This window comes from Mytilus edulis, chromosome 4 (genome assembly GCF_963676685.1).
Source record: "Mytilus edulis chromosome 4, xbMytEdul2.2, whole genome shotgun sequence".
Taxonomy (NCBI): domain Eukaryota; kingdom Metazoa; phylum Mollusca; class Bivalvia; order Mytilida; family Mytilidae; genus Mytilus; species Mytilus edulis.
Window position 1 is genome coordinate 3,045,896 of NC_092347.1, and position 19,839 is coordinate 3,065,734.

At 32.2% G+C, this 19,839-nt stretch overlaps 1 protein-coding gene across 2 annotated transcripts in view; it reads left to right on the forward strand.

Annotated features, from left to right (window-relative positions):
- The window catches only part of LOC139521648 (neuropeptide receptor 15-like), a 100,785-nt gene extending 96,274 nt beyond the window's left edge, over window positions 1-4,511 (forward strand). For both annotated transcript variants that reach the window (XM_071315133.1, XM_071315132.1), the window contains exon 3: window positions 1,253-4,511. In XM_071315133.1, coding sequence (XP_071171234.1) covers window positions 1,253-1,979 — 727 coding nt within the window. In that variant the 3' untranslated portion in view covers window positions 1,980-4,511. The remainder of the gene's footprint in view (window positions 1-1,252) is intronic.
- The last annotated feature ends 15,328 nt before the right edge of the window (window positions 4,512-19,839 follow it).

Consider the following 19,839-nt stretch of genomic DNA (forward strand, 5'->3'; position numbering starts at 1 on the left):
GTCAGATATATAAAAGGAGCAATGAAGTAGAGAAAATATCGTTTCTACTAACGTTCATTTTACAGAGATTCCATTAAACTTCAAATAAAAATTAATGGCTTTCCTTAGGATTTAAATGAGAAATACGACATAACTGCATGTTTCATTACGCTAAATGTACTTCAATGACGGCGTAGCTTCCATATAATATGCGATTGTGTAAGCTTGAACAAGATTTATAGAATAACGACATGATACTTAACCGCAATGTCATAGGCATTTACTGTGAAAACCGGAAACTCTTTTTTCATCTGGTATATAATAATAGCGTTTCCGTGACGAAAACTCAAGTGACATTTAACAAATATTTTTACAAGAATACAAAAAAGCTTGTAAACGTTTTGCATAACAGTTTTATCATTCGGGTGTGAAACAATGCAGATTTTTATTCGTATTTGAAACATATGGAAGACCTGCTTTGATGAATAATCCAGATTCTAAAGGGATTAGGGACATCAAAATAGATATAAGTTAATATTAAGATGTTTTTGGATTATTTTTTTTAAAGAAATAGCTTTATATGAAAATAAATGTTATTGAGATTGTGTTGGATACCTGTCTCATTAGGATTCATGCCCCATTTCCTTATTTTATACTGAGAACCAGAGATCAAATACTATAATTTAAGACGGCATAGTTAAATCTTTACTATTCACTTCTATGGGGAAAAAACGTACAAACCTTCAATTCCATTCTCAATTTTAAACTATAATGTCCTCGTACAGAACGCGTCTTTCTTGGATAAACTCTTTCGGTTACACTCGTTTCGAAAACAAAAGTTAGAAAATAACAGAACAACTACATCATTTTTTAAATAAAAACTGATACCAAAAGTGTATTATTGTATATATGACTCCTTGAAAAAATATAAGCACTGACGTACAGAAACATGGCAGTAAATAAAATGAATAAATCAAATGGAACCAGTAGGTAGTAAACATACTGTTAACTTTTCATAAATATTTAACTATTCAAAATATGTAAGTGAATCCAACTTGATTCTGTAATCGGGATCACCTCTCTGAACTGTCGGGTTTTACCTTTCTGAACTGTACACCCGTTTATCGAAAATCATCAACATCAACATTGATTGTATGTCTTTTGCATCATACGTTATCTTTAGAAATACTTAACCTTCTCTTTACAGTTACTTATTACAATTCCGTCAGTGAAACAATTAATTCGAAAAACATTTGTTTTATTTTCTTTTCAGGTTTGTAGCTATTGTTCATCCGATAAAAGCACAGATTGTATGTAACAGACGTAAGAATATTCTAGCTGTCGGTGTTATATGGATGATATCGTGTGCCTGTGGGATACCTACAGTGTTATACAACGAAGTCAAGTTGATGATACCTCACGCCGACATATCGTTTTGTATAACAATCTTTCCTAATCACCAGTTAGATAATATAATATTCAAGTTTTTAGAGTTTACATTCTATTATTTCATCCCAGTGTGTATACAAATAGTTCTATATGCCATCATTGGGAGACGCCTGTACGCTAGCACTGATGAACTTCATACTAAATTTCAAATGAGAAAAGAACTAAATAGAAAAACTGACCGAGCTGCAGAAACTATAAAAGCTAGAAAAGGTGTTGTGAAAATGCTGGTAGCAAGTGTTATTGTATATACATTATGTTATGCCCCGCCACAAATTTTGTTATTTTATAACACACTATCCAAGACGAGATTTCACGAGACATGGTCCTTTCAAGTATTTGTCAATATTATTGCATATGTAAACTCAGCTGCAAATCCAGTGCTGTACAGTATATTCAGTCAAAATTTCCGTCGTAATTTTAAGCGTTGTTTATTCTGTATGTGCATTAAATATAAACATGAACCATATATTAGAGCTAGATTTAATTCACTTGACTCTCGTGGAATCTCGAGAAAAGTCAGCACTACGAGAACTACAATATCAAGACTTTGAATCAAAGATTTATTATTCTAGGACACGGGCTGTGATTTGTTGATCCTGATCGCGTTTTATTCAACAATATGTATATCTTTGTGTGTGCTTTTTTCATTTGGGTTTCATCCATGCTTCATTTCAAGAGAGAGGCTACACAATTGTTTCACTCATGCTATGACCTCATTACATCATATTTCAATTATTTTACTTATATTATGTCCCTTTGTAATGTCTTTCCCAAGTTCTTTCATTAGAAAATAAAATGCATGATATATTTTTTTAACTCATATTTCTTTTCTTAATAAAGATCTTCTTATTTGTTGATAACGATCACTTTAAATGTAATGCGGGTTTCACACATTGCCGATTATTGCTCCCGTTTAAGATCAGACAGCGATAAGAAACGAAAAGTGAAAAAGTCGGATTACTATCCTCAATTATCTGGAATGTCCTATCATTGTCTGAACTCGGTCGTTTAAGTTCGTTACAGATTCCCACGGGTCGGGAATAGCCCGGATAGTTCGATGAAGCACCCCGACAGTTAGGTGCGTCCCGTAACATTCGGGGAAACTCAGCCGATTTTTTCTAGTCGAATTACAAGCGTGACTATGTCGTGTATAAGATCAAAATCCTAACAATGTTTTCTGTTTCCCGGACGGTGTCTTGTGGAACAGGAATGATCTGGAGAAATTTTTCATTTCTGTTTTTCTGCCGATTGAGTCCAGATTGCATCTAGATCTTGTCGATTGCGAACCGTCTTTGCCGAAACCGTTCCGGAACAGTCCCGTTATTACTACGAAATTCGTCAATGATACCCACGTCATAGTGCCGACAATTACAAAATACAATACGATTGAGACCCGATAAAGCCGTTTGCAATACGATAGAGCGGACTGTGATAGAATTATGTTACGACAGTACATGATCGTCCCGAGTATGCCGACAGTTTTCGAACGGATAACTTCCGTCAGCGCCGGTTCACTGTCTGATCTCTGTCGGATTACATTCGGTAGAATCGGGACGCAGTCGTGACAGTCAGGCTCGGTCGAATTTTACCCTGCGAAAGATACCAATCGGATTAGAAGCGGATTGAAAACGGGATTATCGGGACAAATTCGCTTGGAAACGGTTGAATATCGACGCTTCCTGAACAATATCTGATTGTTGTCGTGATAAAAATAATTTTTTAGAAATTTTAATTAAAGTTTGAATTTTCATCAACGATTCACAGGATCTTGATCAGACTTTTGACAAATTTTAATCGGGAATGGTCCTGTCAAGGACGGCATTAAAAATCGTGAATGTGTGCCCCCAGCTTAAGAGACATTAATTGTAACTTACATATTATGTCTCTTTGGATAAGAATGTCATGTAATGCTGATTTACCCTGTTGCTATATCGTTTAATAAATACTCTGAGTATTTCAGAATGCACAGGAGTTTAAAATGTACATTTCAATAGAAATTTAGAATTACAGTATAATTATCAAGATGCTCTTTTCATTAATTGGTCTGATGAAACTCTCTGATTTATTGTTAAAATTAACAATTTCGAATATAAAAAAAGGCATAGCAATCTAATTACCAGCGTCAATTATTATATTACATATTATATTTCTTTTTCTTCCTTTCGAAAATGCCATATTATACTTTTTCAAAACAAATTTCTATTTTTCTTTTAAGTAAACGAAAATTCCATTTTCCAAGGTACTTGTCTTGACACACACTGATTTACAACTTTTTCCCCTTTTTAAATGTTGTACCATACAATATATTCATAGTTTCCCTAGCTTTCCATTTCATCTGCATTTGGCGTTCCTGGTGAAGGTTGAGCCAGAAAATCGCAACTAAAATTCAAATGGTTTCAAATTATTATATTAAAGTAATGTCTGAATTTTTTATATTAAAGTAATGTCTGAATTTTTTGTCTATTTTTAAAATTGCGTTATTTGAAATTTTATGAACTAGTTAAAATTTAAAAATAATAGTAACAGAGTTAGAATAGGATAAAACTAAAAATTAGTTAAAAACAGGAACTTCTATGTACACTATACATTTTAAAATGGATAAAAATACTAACTTGTCAGTTGTTTAAATTTCTCTTAGCAAAAGGAAAGTGATATAAATTACTAATCCGTATCAGTAATGGGTAAGCTTATGCACTAGTGTGGTTTCATATTTAGTTTATATGTACTTAAAATCTAAAATGGTAAAAGATAAAAATAAACTATAAAAATTATCATCAAGCGAAAAAATATATTCATTCAGTCTGATATTTTGAGATTAACAAAAGATCTTTAATGGTTGTTCGAAACTCATTTCGAACATGTCACAGGTTGTTTTTATTCATTTCAAATAAATATAAGTATCACAAAATCAAATCATGTACATAATACTTAATATTTGTTGATGTTTTATCTTTGTATATATTCAAAGTATATGAATATTCATCGACCTTGTCTACGGGTCTTTATGTTTTTTGTGTTATTGATGATAATTCAACAAAAAATGTATTTGTTTTGTGTTCATTAAAAAGTTTATTTCATGTCAACTTTGATTTGTGATTTTATTTACAATACAATTATGAAACTGAATAATAAAATACAAACTAGGTAGCAATTCTGGTTCCGTCCACGCTTTATATATATAAACAGCTTATGACTTTCCCTTTTGATTTTGTTTAAGAGTAATGTTGCTTTTTTTCACTTTCTTATGGGATATTTTGACACCTTATGAGCAGGAATACAAAGTTTTCATCCACCTTGTGCAGTCTCCAAACAATGGTTTGTCTCATTTCAACAGTACACCAAAGTTAGTGTTTGTAAAAGCAGGCAACATTTGCAAAAAAAAACCCGGTCGGTCGGATTGGATTCTATGCAATAGCTATAGGATTTGACGAACTCCAAACGAAGTAAGATAAGGGCTAACGATATAGTAACCTTCTATGCAATAACGGTAAGACCGTACATTCGAAACCAAGTAAGACAAGATACCACGATTTACATAGATATAGGAGGATGTAGTATGAGTGCCATTGAGACAAATTTCCATCCAATTCACAATTTATATAACATGGAAATCCAAACAAATCACTATGGGAAAGTTTATATGAAACAGGATCGTCGTTTTCGTTTTTATTTCTCTGCCATGATAATGACAGTTGCTTTCTACTTGAAATATTCTTTTGTTTTCTTTTGCCTCTTTTTCTCTCCTTCTCGGCAATGAACAATACAAATATCTCATCGTGAAATATAAATAACCTAGTTTAAACACTATATTATCTTGTGTAATGACATGTTTCACAAATCCAAAGATAAAGATTTGCTGACTAAACGGATTATATTGGTTCAATAGTTGTGATATACGAAAGTTAGTGTCTTATTAAAAGATTTACAGACACCATCAAACAATGTTCGCAAATGACAACTGATAAATTCCATTTATCATTATCATAATCCTGTCTTCCTTTTTTTTTCTTTGATATCCGTCGCCGAGTGCAATTTCCTGATATATATTATATTTTATATATATAGGAATTTTTAAGAAAAGATAGTGGGTTAAACATCAAAGTGGGGTCAGAAAGTTCATACTTTTCTATCACAAAAAAATCCAGTTTATAACTGAAAATGTCGTATAGCTATAACATTTTTGTTTGATGCAAAACAGACGCGGAAGACACTATGGTCATATACTGTCTTTAAAAACACTCATTTTGTAGATTTATTTTACAAAATCATGTTCGATCCTCATACAACTACTGTTCATGCTTATCATACTTCTTTCTCTTTCAAAAAAACAACATCTGACTTACCTATGGTTATTAAACATACCGGATTATTGTGATAGTACGAATTTCAGAAAGCGAAATTTTATACCAATCAAAAAGAAAATCTTTCAATCCTTGGCCTCTCCATATTGCAAAGACTGAGGAGAAAAAAACTGAATCAACCCATTAGAATACTGCGAACAGGAAAACGTGAACGTGTTGCAACCAGGTAATTTGACGTCAGAAACTCGTCTTACTGTCCTTTCGAAAGTGATGCCAGTTGACGGGATTTGTTGTAGACCATCAATGACCAGATCAACATGTAGTGACAATGCAACGTCAATAAAATTTCTCGTCATTTAAGTTTTTATCCGCATAATTGCCAAATTGCCAAAACCCATTGAAATGGGTGGAACAACGGCCAAAATCAAAAAGGTACAAAACAGAACCCAAAATTAACGTGCCGAACAGAATTTCTTGACCTTTCAAACAATCATTTTTGCGTTTGTAACAGGCAGTCATTACTTTTGACGGTGACACGTTTATTTGAAAGGGGAAAACCAGGGTTTCAGTGTATACCACAATATTTGAACAATGAAAATGACGTAATTAATTCAACCTTCGAACTGGCTTTTATTTTTTAAACATTAAATTAATGAGAGAACTTTCTGTTCGTAAGTTTGTTTACACAAAATTGCGTATTTGAAAATGGGAATTAAAAAGAATAATATATAGTGCTGCGTTTCTAAAAGTCGGTCAGTACATTAAAAACTGATATATCGAGGGAAAAATATATTCGTTTCCACGCAATAAGTCTTAAATAGGGAGACGGATTTATAAAAGTTTTTCCAAACTTGTTTCCGAATCCCATATTTGAACTTTGTAACATTATAATATTTATCTTGACATTTTTCATTAATAAATACTGTTTAAACTAAGGCTTCAATAGAATGGTTATCTCGATCATTTGTAAAACAAATAATTTCTGTGTTAGTGTAAGAATGTTATCTAAAATTTATGAGAACGATTCAACCGGTTCAAAAGTGTACTTGCATTTTTTTGTAACCAATAATTATATGTTTCACTAGAAATAAATTTACCGTCATTTTGGTAAATAATGAAGGAGTAATAATCAGGAAGGTGTAAAAGTTAAAAAAAATACTGAACTTCATGGAAAATTCAAAATCAAAAGTCCCTTCTTTAAAGGCAAAATCAAAAACTCAAACACATCAAATGAATGGAAAACAATTGTCTTATTCCTGACTTGGTACAGACATTTCCTTATATAGAACCTACCTGGTTTTAAAGCTAGCTAAACCTCTTTCACATAATTCTATTATATTGAAAACACTGTGAGAGCAAAACAACGATACAAAATAGATAAAATCATCAAACTTAGGGTACAACAGACAACTGTTTTCGATAATCTGAACCACTATAAAACAACAAATAAAACAAAATGTCGTATAGGCACTCTATTAACAAAGTACATATTAAGCAAACATGAAAGACAAGAATACAAAAATTACCATAACAAAATAACACAATAGCGAGATGTATCAATACTGAGCCACGTCAAAAGTATTTTACTAAAAACTAAAAGGCAAAACCGACAAAAACTTCATGTCATTGTAATATTTGTGAAATTGAAACGGAATATTTATCAACAAAGTCTTGGTATCTTCCAAAATTTCTATTTTGCTAAATGTAGCTAAAGGACAAAAAAAAACGTCCTTTGACATAACCCTGGTTCATCAATTTTCTGCTCGGACACTGGTGACGTTTAATCAAGTCTGGGTAGTAGCTGGAAGCATTTGAACTGCAATTGATTTGGGAAATGTATATCCTATACCATATGCTGGTGAAGTTAGTATATTGCTTTAGTAATAAAAAATAAGATCACAAAAATACTGAACTCCGGGTAAAATTTTAAACTGAATGTCCCTAATAATCACGAGGAAATGAGTAAGATCGTCTCATTTGTCATAGATTGTGGTGCTCATGTCAGATTATTATTTGGACTACCCTTGATGTTTGTTAGTTTTGCTATTTTGCTATTTTATCATTTTATACATGTAGTCATTAATGATGCTCTGAAAAGAGTAATTAGTAATCTTATTTGTTCTTTGCATTAATAAAATATACAAATGAATGTAGATTGAGTTCCTCAGGAAGATATTGATCCTGACACGGAAAGTAAAATGTGTCGTAAATTGACGCCATTGCCTACACAAATGAACGTAGTTTTATTCACCTTTTCATAATCTAATTGTTCTATCCTTGATCTCTGTTTAGGACAGCACTGACTGTATAATCCAATTGTTCTATCCTTGATCTCTGTTTAGGACAGCACTGACTCTATAATAAAGCAGAGAGTTCAAGGCAAGGTATAGTATTCCTGTTTTCTCGCTACTATATTGGGACCAAAGATAGACATATGCTGATACATTTGTTATAATTTAGCTGGTATGGTAATATGCGTGAAATCTGTATTTCAAAATAAAATTAGTGTATACAGGTTTTTTTTTCCACAATTAAAATTTTGAACATATTTTTGGAGACAAAATTATCTTTGGAAAATTTTAAGCATTTTAACATCACATCTGTGTAACTAAAAGGGGATGAAGCTATCTATGGGTCAATGTGGAATAAAATTTCTGCATTTTAACCAAATCCGGTAAAAACGAAGATTCTGGAAATGAAAGTTGTTCATATTTATTGTACAGTCCGCTGTCCTTTCAACCAGAATAAATTGTTTTTAAAACAGCAACATGAACAGTATAAGGAAATACACAATTTTTACATATCGATATCATGGTGTAATCCTTATTTGAGCCATTGATATATCTTATGAAACGTGTCCATCATGTTTATCTGATATATACCAAGAGTGAAATAACAGATATAAACTCATCATATATACTAGCTTTTGTATACAAAAGACTCATAAGTAACCTCGCTTTAAAAAAGTTAAAAGGGCCAAATTACTCATAAAGTTGAACATCACTGGGAACCCAACAGTCCGAATAAAAGTGTTTTCTCACCTGATAAAGGACTGATGAATGTTTACAACGAACAACATGGATATGTACTATTAAAAACATTGGTTCCTTACCACACAAATAACGTTGAATGAGAAGCAAATAATTTGAGAGTGTGTTTAAACATGATGTCAATCTATTATGTTTTCGTGTTAATCCAACCTGTTCTAGATCAACCAAGAAAATCATGGATTTGTAGTGTAAAAAAAAACTCTTTCTAAGGATAGGCACTAGCATCAGGCGATATGCCAAAGGTCGCTTTTGTGCTTAGTGTGTGTTCTAAATTGCATATAATGACAGCGTAAAATTTAGATACATTTTTTCCGTTTTTCATCTGTAGTATTATCCAACATAGCTGAAATGGAAAATTATTGCAGTTAGAAATCATACATGCACAAAGTTCTCTTTTCAGGACTTGCCGTGAAGAAGATTCCTGTCTGTGTATTGTCATTCTTGTGTCTGTTTCTAGTAGATTTAACACATTATGTTATTTAACGGCAGAAAAATAAAATGAGAACTGTTGATACAAAACCAGAGATACCATATTCTTCAGTTCTATCAGAGGAGATGATTAAAAATATATACGTACTTAAAAATGCATTGTATGGAGACGAATTCAATCATGCCATGTGAATTCATTTTAAACTATTAACTGAGCGCGACGTTTTGTCTGGTGAAGTTACACATTTTACTTTATCTAATGTAGTTGTATTGTCAGCGATTATTTGAGTGTGTTATGACATCTTACATATCGTCGCTGGGCTTCTAAAATGTTGTAAATTGCAAATTTTTCAAGAAAAAAAAATCTCACAAACAGCTAGGCTTTGAAAATTTTGGCAAAATGCATGCTTCCAAAATGTCGTATGTGAACTTGAACATTTTTGTAAATAGCAGTGAAATAAAAACTTTGACATTTCTGGATTATCCAAGAACTTAGATTATTTTCACAGAAATAAAGAAATGTAAAATTATGTTTTTCCCAAAGCCATTCTACAACGATTTTCAAGTCTTCCTGAACAAGGCATGCAGCTTTTGTAATTTACATTTTCATAATATTTTCTTCCAGTTAGGTTACATATAGCGATATTATATTTTAAAGACTAACAAGATGTTTTAAGAAGAAAGTGACTTTATAATCAGAAGAAAGTCTGTATGTCTTTCAGTTCTTGTTAAATATATTTTAACCAATGCGATATCTTTCGTAACCTGAGCAAGGAAACATATCAAGTTAAGTTTTCTGCACGCGACATTCATTTAGTTAAATAGTCATCTAACCATCTAGATCCATTGGTGGCCTTCTGCTGTTTTCTGCTCCTGTCGAGCTGTTGTCTCTTTGACATATTCCCCATTTTCATTCTCAATTTTATTCGGTTCCAGCATAATACAAACTTTGGCAACTAAATATGTATAAATTAGTTTTGAGTAAATTAACAGATAAGAGAATTGCAGAAATTCATGTTTTCAACCATTTTCTATCTGTTTTGTTGTTGAATGTAACTTTAATTGCTTATAAATTTATTGTACACAAAGTGAAACTAACGATTCACTGCACTTTGTAAAATGTTGACTTCCTTTAGCAATTTATATACATCCTATAGATGAAAACAAGTTTTACCCTGAACCAGTACGGTAATGTCGCATTTAACTTTCCTTTCATGAGTAGCCTTGTAGTAAAACCGATAGCATAAGAATTATACTAGTTTAATTTCTCAAATCAAGATAAATATCAATAGAATGAGTCGGATATTTGATATGAACACCCTTTATTTTATTTGTACAATAGGGAATCTCATACAATTGATAAATGAAGCGTCTTACATAATCTTCAGCAACAAATTAATTGCATTTTCATGTAATAAAATAGCTCTCTTTGCCTTATCACGTTGAATATTTTACTTAAGAAATGTCAGCCATGTTGTGTTTGAAACGTAACTCTATACTAAATGGTGCAGTTGCAGTCATCCCTTCGTACATTTTGAGGACGCCACCACGAGTTGGTTGACCATCATGGATATCCGTTTCACATATGATATCGAGTATATTCCTCGGATATAAGTCCTAATCAAATAAGTAAGCAGGGTAAGCAGATCCGGCTCTACATGTGGCACCCGTCGTGATGTTCATGTTATTACAAACTCGGTAAATGGAAGGGAGTTGTAGTTACGACGTAAGGAATAAAGGCAACAGTAGTATACCGCTGTTCAAACTCATAAATCCATGGACAAAAAACAAAATCGGGATAACAAACTAAAACTGAGGGAAACGCATAAATATCAGAGGAGAACAACGACACAACACTACAATGTAACTAACACACACAGAAACGGACCAAGAATATTCAGACAAAATCCCACGAGAATAACAAATATAACAACAAAACCAAATACATGCATTGTGTATAAATGCAATATCAGTATTTAGTTCTATTTTAATTTTTAATCAATCCTAATTCTATCTTACTTTTGAGATATAGTTTATATGTGACGTAATTTTTCTGCTGTTTCAGAAATTTCATATATTCAAATGTGACGTTATTTCTAATGCCTTTTCACCATCGTATGTGACGTAATTTTTAATGCCTTTTCACCATCGTATGTGACGTCATTTTCATAATTTACTGCGTTGAGGCCTGGACTGAGTCGGGAGTGTCTATTCTGTGTTGGTCATTCATTATGTATTCGTGTTTGTTTTATGTAATGAGTTAATACTTCAGTTTCATTATGTATATCTGTTATATTCATTTGATAAAATTTACTGTTTGCAATAGCATTAATTGTTCTAAATAATAAGGATGTTCTTTATCCCAACCATAAAAACTTAGCCGTATTTGACACAACCTTTTTCAACTTTTGATCATCAGTGCTGTACAACTTTGTACTTTTTTTCGCTTTCGATCTTTTATATCTGGGCGTCACTGGTGAGTCTTGTGTGGACGAGGCGCGTTTTTGGCGTATTAAATTTAAACCTGATGCTTTTTGTTATTCATTAATCATGTGTTTCTTTGTCTAATACGTTTTCCTATTTATTTGTATTGTAGTCCTGTAATATTATGTTGTCATTTCTATGTTATATTTAACATTGCCATTAAAGTGCGAGATTTGGCATGCCACAAAACCAGGTTCAACCCACCATTTTTTCCTTTAAAAATGTCCTGTACCAAGTCAGGAATATGGCCATTGTTATATTATAGTTCGTGTCTGTGTGTGTTACAATTTAACGTTGCGTCGTTTGTTTTCTCTTATTTTTTAGTGTAAATTGACATTGCGATAAGACGTGTCACGGTACTTGTCTATCCCAAATTCATGTATTTGGTTTTGATGTTATATTTGTTATTCTCGTGGGATTTTGTCTGATGCTTGGTCCGTTTCTGTGTGTGTTAGTTACATTGTAGTGTTGTGTCGTTGTTCTCCTCTTATATTTATGCGTTTCCCTTAGTTTTAGTTTGTTTCCCCGATTTTGTTTTTTGTCCATGGATTTATGAGTTTGAACAGCGGTTATACTACTGTTGCCTTTATTCTGTACGTCGTAACTACAATCCCCTTCCCTTTTCATGAATGTGACCTACCGAATGAGACTATTTACCGAGTTTGTAATAACATGAACACCACGACGGTTGCCACATGTAGAGCCGGATCTGCTTACCCTGCTTACTTATTTGATTAGGACTTATATCTAGATATTGACTAGGAGGGTCGGTTGAAAACAAAACTTCGTAATTTCATGGATGCAATCATGAGTTTGTTGACCGTTTTGGAATATCCGTTAAACAGATGATATTGATATGTTCCTTATGTCGTAGCTACAATCCCGTTCCCTTTTCTCGAATGTTACCTTCCAAATTATACTATTTACTGGCTTTGTAATAACATGAGCAACAAGACGGATGCCCTTCCAGTGCACCTGAAATCACCCCCAGGTTTTGGTGGGGTTCGTTGTTGTACCCCTATTTGTGACATTTAAAAAAAAAACAGGATCAATCCACCATTTTCTACGTTTGAAAATGTCTGTACAAAGTCAGGAATATGACAGTTGTTGTCCATTCGTTTGATGTGTATTATCATTTGATTAATGCGATTTGATTAGAGTTTTCCGTTTTGAATTTTCCTTGGAATTCAGTATTTTTGTGATTTTACTTTTTACACAAAGCAATAATTCAACGACAAAAAAAGATTGTTACATTGTAGATCATGTATGAAAGTAATGTTAATAAATTCTAAAAATTAATATTTGAATCCATCTTTTTCCATTGATTTCCTCATTTATATTGTAACCATATGAATATTGGTGTGAAATTAAATTCCATTATCGTTTGCTACAGACAAAATCCCTATACAAAAATAAATCAACAATAATTTATATCAATGACAGTTATTTAAAATTTGTAAAATATGTCTCATGAATAAAGTGAAAAATAATGAAATATTTCAAGAAGACACCATCGTAGCACCCTAATCTACAAACGAAAAAAAAAGAAAGAAGAGAATAAACTTCCACCCTACATACTATTAGCTTGTTAAATTAATAGAAATATTGTTTTGCACTCATATATCATTGTACTTAACGATACAGAAACAGCAATAAAACATGTTTTTTTATTTATATCTGTAAAAATTTCGACTACCAATGAAACACCATTAATACATGATAATAAATGATAAGAAGAAAGGAAAGAGCCACAGTTGCAAGGTTATTTACTTTGTTATCATCACAGACATGCAGAATCTACATCATGACACTTATTAAAATTTGCTGTAACTAAATGTTATAAATTATTATAAATTAAGGAATGTATCTCCCTCATGCAAAGCTCTGATTCCTTTCACGGATTTGGCTATATATTTTTGAATCTTTTGGATTATAGCTCTTCATCTTTTATATAAACTTTGGATTTCAAATATTTGGGCCACGAGCATCACTGAAGAGACATGTATTGTCGAAATGCGCATCTGGTGCAGGAAAATTGGTAACGTTAATGTTATTATTATATTATACCAAATATGATATCTACATAATAGTAGGATTCTTTCCCCCATTAATGTCATTCTTCAAGTCTTGGTTCATTGCCATAGGAGGTGGTTAGTTAATTCATAGTAAAATGTTAACACTTTATTTATTACTTCAACTTCAATACGCACCTGATATTATATAAGATTCATACTTAAACTGAACAACATACGTCTTTCTTTCTAAATATACGTTTTGAAAACAATTAAATTGTATTTAGATACCAAATTAAATAAAATAGATATGGGGTAAAAATAATAATTGAATATAAAACTATATAATTTTACACTTAAATCTTATACATCCGTATGAACTAGACTGTCATATATACCAGAGGGACATTCAAACTCAGTTGTATGGACAAGAAGCTTGTCTCATGTCTACAACATTTTCCAGAAAATAAATTTAAGGGTAACTAAACGCTAGAGACAATGACAAACAACGAGTTCATATTATCAATCGTCAACTTTAATTTCAATTGTCACATTCTTACTGTCCAAATCTAGTGTTTTCACCTTTTTCAATTGAAGAAATTATAGCATTTGTTCTTGTTAATTGCGTTTCACGAAGAAGGAATACAAGTTTTACACTAAAAACTTTGCAATTCCGTGGGAAACATGTATTTGAGTTCTTAATTCACACTTTTTCGATTGGCTTCGTTTAATGGTTGTTTGTACATTCTCTTTTTATCATTATTGATTATTGAAATATAAACCCAGTCACATCTCTATATAACATATTAATGTGAATCTGATATGTATAGTACAAACACACTTTTGATGGAACTTGTCGTTCCCACATTTTTCACCTCATGTGTGATCTGGATTTTATTAGGCCGTTTGTTTTTTTAACTTTATTGATTTATATTTTTTCTTTCCGTTGCCTATAATAGCATGCTAAAGACCCGTCTAAATTGCATTTTATTGATAAATTCAAAAGCACTTACATGTATTGTATCTTGATGATATGTTTTTGTGAAATAATTAAGAATTTTCCAAATATACTGCCGAAATATACTCAAAAACACGTATGCCTAGATCACATATTCACGGATTTGACGCCGGATTCGCTACGGATACGATCTGGCATAATTCCTGGGAAAATGAATAAGTCCGTACATTTCCGTATTTTTGCCGTAGTCATACGCAGTACTTGTATATCCTTGACAATTTTTAAACATGCGCAAAATTTTACCACGGATAACACAAATGTAGTAAATCTTACTAAACCGTATAAAAACGGGCAAATCCATTTTAGTCCCTAAGTAAGTCTGAATTATTTCTACTGTAAGTTCCGTAGAACTACGTGCTAGTACGGTTAAATCCGTTGGCTGGAATAAAATATTGATATAGCACAAAATGCCAGGGCAGTGGTCGCGATACTTGATGACAGCCGTAGAGGTGATCAGATGCATTGTGGATAATGGACTAGGGATTAACTTCCCTATCCATCATCTTGACTGAATTTTGAACGCAAAATATAGTTACATTTCAGAACTTTGTAAGAATAGTCCCACATATGTTTCAAGAATTACTTCATGTCGTTGGTCAGAGAACTACGAAGAACACCAAACAGTACAGACATACAGATAAATAATTTATTTCACAAAACAATTAAAAATTTACGATTCGAAGAAATGATAAATCTCAAGCTTAGTTATAGAAATGATTAACGGCTTTTAGAAACTGTTGTGGTTCGTACCACTCCGTTTCAGACTTTCTCATTCGTACTAACCCTTACTTATACTGTAGCAAACCGCTGAAACCATCGTACGGTATGTATATGTCATAACTCGTTCGCAATGCCCTTTTCCGTTGTGTCGGTTTATTTTATTCGTAAACGTTGTTTGCCTTGCTTGGAAATTTCAAAACGATCCTGGTAAATTTATCGAACCTTTAGTTAACTTCTTCTAAAAGGTTACTAATTCAACACTGTAACTTTTAAAATTGGTTTTATTGGTATTAATATTGATTTTGTTATCAGTAAATTCAAAGCAAACTAAACAGAATTGTTATATACATATGCACATTCATGGATATACAATCTGTCATTACCTGTATCTTGGCTTAGCCGAAGGTCATGTTTTTCTCTGAATGCTTATGACGTCTTAACACTTATTCCGTTGGATGTTTGATGTGTACTAATTGATAATTTAAACGTAGATGTACTATTTCTTTTATTAGTTATTAGTGGCTTTGAACTAGCTGTCAGTAACTGCGAGTACTCTTAGATCTATTTCTAGTGTTTTGTTGTTGTTGGTTTGTACAAGAACTGGCAACGTTCAATCTGTGTTTTTGTTATCTGTCTTTCTATTTGTTTCCACCTGATGAGATAAGAGTTCCTCACTTAGTTTTTAATAGTTCTTTCTTATACTGTAACACCACTGTCCCGGGTTAAAGGGAGGAATAGGATCCCGCTCACATGTTTAACCTCTCCACATTCTGTATGTATGTGTCTGTCCCAAGCCAGGAGCCTGTAATTCAGTGGTTGTAGTTTGCTGCTGTGTTGTTTTTCGTCAATTTTGTTTGTACATAATTTAGGCCGTTAGTTTTCTCGTTTAAATGGTTTAACATAATTTGTCAATTCGGGGCCTTTCCTAGCTGACTATGCGGTATGGGCTTTGTTCATTGTTGAAACCGTACGGTGACCTATGACTGGTAATTTCTGTATCATTTGGTCTCTTGTGAAGAGTTTTCTCATTTACGATCATACAACATCTTTTTTTATGTGGTATGAGTATTTCTGCGTAAGTCATACGGTTATCTATAAATGCTAACTTCCACGTCATGTGAGCTCTGGTGAAGTTTGTCTCATTGGAAATCATACCACATCTTTTAGTTTCTATTTTGGAATTAATATTTGCACGTCTGTATACTGCTTTCAAATTGAACATTTTATTTGACTATTTTATAAAGTCACGGTCCTTATGGCCTTAAAAGCCTACAACAGTAAGATAGGAACATATTCTTTTCTTTTATATTTTTCCTCGACTTTAGAACTTTAAAACAAAATAATATAAACCATTCTTGTTTCTTGCTAAGGCTTTGAAAACGATTTCATCTCAATCAATTGTAGCTCAACAGGTAATCCCATTTCAGTCTCGTCTACGCACATGAGAGATGTCATTTACCAATGATTAATTGGCTAGGTGCGATCACACGCTATGACTATTCATTCATTTTGATTTATTTTTTAAAGCTAAAGCTAGCGACCATGTCTTATTGACAAGTTAATTAGACACATCTTTTTAACATGTAAGCTGAGAACATACAGACAGATTAAAGAAAATTATAAATTGGAAACCTATTTATTGTTAATTAATATAGACAGAAAAGTAATAGTGCATTTTGCTAAAATTCGCATTAGTAATAGTGTTCTTAGAATTGAACAAGGGCGTCACACTAAAACCCCTGTAGAAGAAAGAATTTGTCCTTTGTGTCTCATAGAAGTAGAAGATGAATTTCATTTCACTTTAAAATGTACAAAACTAAATATAATTAGAGACCAATTGTTTTCCAAGATTTAAATATTTGTATACGTGTGGTGAGACTGATATAATTAGAATTATTGTTAAATTTATAAGCGACATGTACATTTCTAGAAATGCTTTATTAAGTACTAAATACCTTTGTGGTAACACCTCCTTATATAAATATACAATGTTTATGAATTTGGTATGATATATATGTTTGTATGTTTTGTATTGTCTTGGTATCAATTTTGTAATTTTGGATTTCAAACCAATAAAAGTTACTTACTTACTTACTTACTTACTTACATGTACCATTGTAAAAGACATGGATAACCTATTGATATCTGTTTTTTTTCTGTTGTGATCATTTCAAGGACATTCTAATTTTTAACAATTCCATCATTTTTGTGTCTAATGTGGCTAACGGGTTGCATTTTCTTGACATGACTATTATTTGTGTCTGTGTATTCGTTTATTTATAGCAATGTTAAAGACTCTGAGCTTACTGAACATAAGCTTCTGAAAACTTCTTTCAGGTTAATTTTCGTCGTGTTTTGTTTGTGGTTTATTTTAAAATTGGGACAGTGAACACGCATTTCTGTTCGTCCTCTTTTTTCGCATAAGATAGTCTTCCATTCGTTAGTTAAACTGTGCCATTCGTGCGTACGTGAAATTTCTTAAAGGCTGTACCGCAAAATTAAGAAAATTTAGACACATTTCCTGATATACACGTTTTCTTCCTTTCCTTGGTGTTTAGTAAATTGGTTGACGAAAACTGTCTAAGTTTCTTGTGTACAATTTGGAAATTAGTATGACGTTCATTATCACTGAACTAGTATATATTTGTTTAGGGGCCAGTTGAAGGACGCCTCTAGGTGCGGGAATTTCTCGCTACATTGAAGACCTATCGATGACTTTCTGCTGTTGTTTTTTTCTATGGTCGGGTTGTTGTCTCTTTGGCACATTCCCCATTTCCATTCTCAATTTTAACGTACTTGTATTCTGTCGATAAGAAATGATTTGCCAAAAAAATCTAAATTGCAACTTGTTAAGGTTTTATATTCATTCGGTGGTGAAAGAGCATGTTACACTCAGCAAGTGGAAATGCATGAAACTTACAAAATTAAACGATCGACTATTACAACTAACTGCACGACTGGAAAAAAATCCATCATAATGAACTAGAATTGGTCTTTATCTTCTATGGTGTTGATATGTTACTGTTATTGATATTGCAAAGAAAAAGCTTTCATTTACGATAGTTTTCAATACAGAAGAATATTGCAGTTCTTGAAATAAATTCCTTTCGTTAAATAATACATTGAAGTTATGACAGAGGATTACAGTATTGCAGGGCAAGTTAATTCTATTTCAGTTTCCTCTTTCTATTTATCTTATGATAGTCATGTTGCATTTATGTAAACATTGTTATGTTTTGATTTCTAAAGTGAAGCCATCCTTCTTCTGGCAAAATAAAAACTAGTAAATCATAGCAATCACTTATAAATACCATTTTACATGACACTGTTTCAAGTTATTTGTAAATATTTGAAATAATTGAAGCTTCAAACTAATATAAATCAAGCTATCTTCAAAATTTATCTCAGAATAATAATGGCATTTGCAATGAATTAAGAATAAAATAAAACAGTCTTCAATAAGAAGAACACTCTGAAAAAACTCTTCTTTACATTTCAAATGATGGTTTCACGTAACAAGAGTTTTGACAATACAATGACTGACCATAAGATTATAATCAACTGATAGTTTGAACTATAGATATCGAATATTTTAAGGTTTTTCTATTAAAACTTGCATCGTAGATATAAATGTCTAGTTATTGGGGTTACTCATGTTATAATAACTCTTATTTTGTGAAGAACCATACTGATTCTAACAGAAAATACAGTGAAAATGGAATTATCAAAATGCTGAACTTTTTTAATAGACAATATATTAGTTGAGTTTGAAGAATTCAATTTGGTATTTCGACAAACGGTCGGTATTCCAATGGTTATCAATTTTTGCACCTCTTCTTGTAGACTGGTTGTTGTACTCGTATGAACATAATACATTCAAAACATTCTTAAAGACAAAAAAAGCACCTTGCATAATTCTGTAATTTTTCTTTCAGATATATTGATGATGTCCTATCACTGAATAACCCATATTTCAGTTATTTCTTGCATCTCATATATCCCAGTGAACTTTCAATTAAAGATACAAGACAAACTCCTTCATACCTCGATCTTATCCTCAATATGAATATAGATGGACGACTTCACACTAAAATCTATGACAAAAGGAAGGATTGCAATTTCTTAACAGTAAAATACCATCTGCTCTGTCATACGGAGGTTACATATCTCAATTGATACGTTAAGCTCGTGCATGTTTAAACTATACTGACTTTCGTTTCTGTGTGTGTTACGTTTCGGAGTTGTTGTGTCTGTTGTGTCGTAGTTATATTTCTTATATTTGATACGTTTCCCTCAGTTTTAGTTTGTAACCCGGATTTGTTTTTTCTCTATCGATTTATGAATTTTAAACAGCGGTATACAACTGTTGCCTTTATTTATAAACAGGAGTTTGCTCC